Raw genomic sequence first — 3,514 nt, 5'->3', positions numbered from 1 at the left:
TGGCCTCAACACGTAAGACACAACTATAATTCGTGTTGATGAGAATGTACCTCCTCCTATACGTGTAACTTTTAAGTGGTATGCCTTGTAACTGATGAATGATCTGAGTTGTGCCACCTATTTCAAAGACAATGAGTTGCTCCAGATGCTTCGTGGAACACAAAAACACCGTTTGACCTGTATCACAAGAACAACGGGTCTCACCTGAGTTCTCTGTACAGGTTACTTTCAAACAAACACACACACACACACACTTTGTCCTAACATCACTTATTCAATGTTTGACCCTTACAGATCAAATGTTACAAGTATGCACAAAACCAGACAAGCATACATTCTAAATTGACAGGCATATTAACAAAATTGGATTACTGCAGTGAAATATACTGCATCACGTTACATCGTATTACCAAGAAGCTTTTAAAAAAAGTTGCACAGTCTGCTTCACAGTGAATGTAAAACATACTATTGTCATTCAAAACGAGTAGGCCATTGCATGCTGGCGTCTGAGTGAAAATGTAGCAAATTCTAAACATTACCTACAAACTACACAACTGAGATGACGCATCAATCATCGCCCCCTACGGACAGGCTCTTGTCCACATGCAGGCCGGTGCAGGGCCACCACCTTGTGCCACACAGGGGCAGCTGCTACTTGGGGATGCTCTTCGAGTGTGAGATGAGATACAAAACTCAGAGTTGCTGAGGCGATAAAGCAAGCACCATGTAAAAGCAATTATGATAATATAGTGAATGCTTGGGAGCTTATTGGCTCTTGCTCCTGACTAGAGATCTACCCAACCCACGGGCCCACAAAGACTGGCCGCCCTTACTCTGCAGGATGAACCTAAGAAATGAGTGTTCAACTTCACGTTCTAATCATTAAAGGCCTGTGACAAAGGTGCATCTATTGTAGCGACATCGTCTTAGGCTTACACATCTACCGGGTCTCCACTTGACTTTGTATTGTCTAGGAGCAAGTCCACCCACACCTCCACTTCCACAAACTGCTGGGAGTTGCCTCGCTCTGCCTCAGTCAGAATTCTCCTCCTGCTTCACGATGTGAAGGTCCCATTTTGGAGTTGAATCTTCATCTTCACATTTTACCTTCACTTCTTCGCTCATCACTTCTTCACATTTCACCTTCACCTCTTCATATTTCAGCTTCACCTCTTCATATTTCACCTTTATACCTTAAAAGTGTCTAAGCTGGGATTTTCGTCCAGTTCTTGTTTCATGAGGGATGGGCTCATTGCGGCACTTTGACTTTCACAAGCTGATTTCAGACTCCACTCCTTGTGGATCTTCTGATGCTTCTGTGTTCTCTGGTGTACTTGAAGATTTGATGAATGTGCAAATGCCTTCACGCACACACTGCACTTGAAGGGTTTCTCTCCCGTGTGTGTTCTCTGGTGTCTTTGAAGATGTGGTGACTGTGCAAACGCTTTCCCGCACAGAGTGCACTTGAAGGGTTTCTCTCCCGTGTGTGTTCTCTCGTGTACTTGAAGATTTGATGACTGTGCAAACATCATCCCGCACAAAAAGCACCTGAAGGGTTTCTCTCCTGTGTGTGTTCTCTGGTGTCTTTTAAGAACAGTTGACTGTGAAAATGCCTTCCCACACACACTGCACTTGAATGGTTTCTCTCCTGTGTGTGTTCTCTGGTGTCTTTTAAGAACAGTTGACTGTGAAAATGCCTTCCCACACACACTGCACTTGAAGGGTTTCTCTCCCGTGTGTGTACTCTGGTGTCTTTGCAGACTTGATGAATGTGCAAACGCCTTCCCACACACACTGCACCTGAAGGGTTTCACTCCCGTGTGTGTTCTCTGGTGGGTCTGAAAAACTGATAGCCATGCAAATGCCTTCCCACACACACTGCACTTGAAGGGTTTCTCTCCCGTGTGTGTTCTCTGGTGTAATACGAGATTATATGATTGTGTAAACGCCATCCCGCACATCGTGCACCTGAAGGGTTTCTCTCCCGTGTGTGTTCTCTGGTGTTTTACAAGAGCAGATGAATGTGCAAATGCCTTCACGCACACAGTGCACTTGAAGGGTTTCTCTGCCGTGTGTGTTCTCTGGTGTGTTACAAGATGACATGAATCTGAAAATGCCTTGCCGCACAAAGTACACTTTAAGGGTTTCTCTCCTATGTGTGTTTTCTGGTGTTTTTTAAGAGAAGATGAATGTGCAAATGCCTTCCCACACACACTGCACTTGAAGGGTTTCTCTCCCGTGTGTGTTCTCTGGTGTATTACAAGATTACATGACTGTGCAAACGCCATCCCGCACATCGTGCACCTGAAGGGTTTTTCTCCTGTGTGTATTCTCTGGTGACGTGTCAAATATCCAGTCCGGTCCGTGCTGTATGCATGCTGGTCACATTGTTGACTTGTCGCACCGAGCTGCGCTGAGTGCGTTTGCTCCATCAGACCAATTCTGCAGAGGAAGCGTCAGCTGCAGACAGAAACAAAGAATATCCACACCATCTACACGTCAGGCACAGAGGAATGCACACGAGACTTACACGTCTATACTTATTATTATATTCATGATGTAATGAAAAGTTTCTCAAATTCATCAGATTTGATGAACGTGCAAACGCCTTCACGTACAGAGTGCACCTGAAGGGTTTCTCTCCACGGGCTGTTAGGGCACACAATGAGAGGGAAAATGTCATTAATATGCCTGGAAGCCTTCATATCTTCCAAGATGAATGTTAACCCAAAACTCTAAGCACACAAATTTGGCTGTCTGACTACAAAAGGAATATTTATGAAAGCTAAATTCAGCTGACATAGCAAAGGGTGTTGAAAACAATACTATTTGTGTTAGGCAGAAATGCATAAATTAATGTTCAATCGCAACTTAGAGGTGTGAATCCAGGCTCAGATGTCCTTGAATGCTGGGATGAACAGTTCCGAATTCAGCTGCATGTGTGTGCTGTGTTCACCTCCTGTTTCCATTCTTAGTAAGAGTTCCAGAGGAATACAAAAATAAACTATTGTTTTGATATAACCTCCGTGTTCAACAGAGTTAATAGACTTTACTGCAAACACAAACTTGACACTGTCACACACTGCCATGAGTAAACAGGTGGTGGTGTGACCAGAACCATGCCTGGCCACCTTCATCTGCTCAGCATTAATTCTTCCTCACTCCACCAAGTAATGAATCGAAGATCAATCAACATAGCCGAGACTATCCGTGTCTCTGTCTCTCTCTCCCCGTGGTGAAGGTGTTCCCCTCCACACATTCAGAGTCAACAGCGGCACGCGCTTAGCGTCTTTGACCGATAGACATTGACGCACGTATTGTTGGTTCTTTCAGTAAAGTCACGTAGATAGAAAATAAAAATAACAGATTAAATTCAATAAGATAAAGACCACTTGTGTTGCAATCGAAACCTCGTGGGTTTTTTTGCTTTATTTTCAATTTTTCATTTAATTTAATTTTTATTTTCTATCTACGTGACTTTACCGAAAGAACCAAGAATATTAATTCCTACAGT

The 3,514-nt window shown here is 43.7% G+C and overlaps 1 protein-coding gene across 1 annotated transcript; it reads right to left on the bottom strand.

Annotated features, from left to right (window-relative positions):
- Window positions 1-254: 254 nt before the first annotated feature.
- LOC142913950 (uncharacterized) lies at window positions 255-2,456 on the bottom strand. Its single transcript, XM_076061078.1, has one exon. It carries the CDS (start codon window positions 2,430-2,432, stop codon window positions 1,188-1,190), a length of 1,245 nt encoding a protein of 414 aa, XP_075917193.1. The 5' UTR covers window positions 2,433-2,456; the 3' UTR covers window positions 255-1,187.
- Between the last annotated feature and the right edge of the window lie 1,058 nt (window positions 2,457-3,514).

This window comes from Petromyzon marinus, unplaced genomic scaffold (assembly GCF_048934315.1).
Source record: "Petromyzon marinus isolate PM22_M1 ecotype Great Lakes invasive population unplaced genomic scaffold, UKy_Petmar_22M1.pri1.0 PM_G_Scaffold_27, whole genome shotgun sequence".
Classification (NCBI taxonomy): domain Eukaryota; kingdom Metazoa; phylum Chordata; class Hyperoartia; order Petromyzontiformes; family Petromyzontidae; genus Petromyzon; species Petromyzon marinus.
The sequence above is the reverse complement of the archived record's forward strand: the minus strand, read 5'-3'. Positions and strand labels throughout refer to the sequence as shown.

Coding starts and splice junctions, on each gene's coding strand:
- LOC142913950 (XM_076061078.1), bottom strand. CDS start 2,432: ATGGAGCAAACGCACTCAGCGCAGCTCGGTGCGACAAGTCAACAATGT.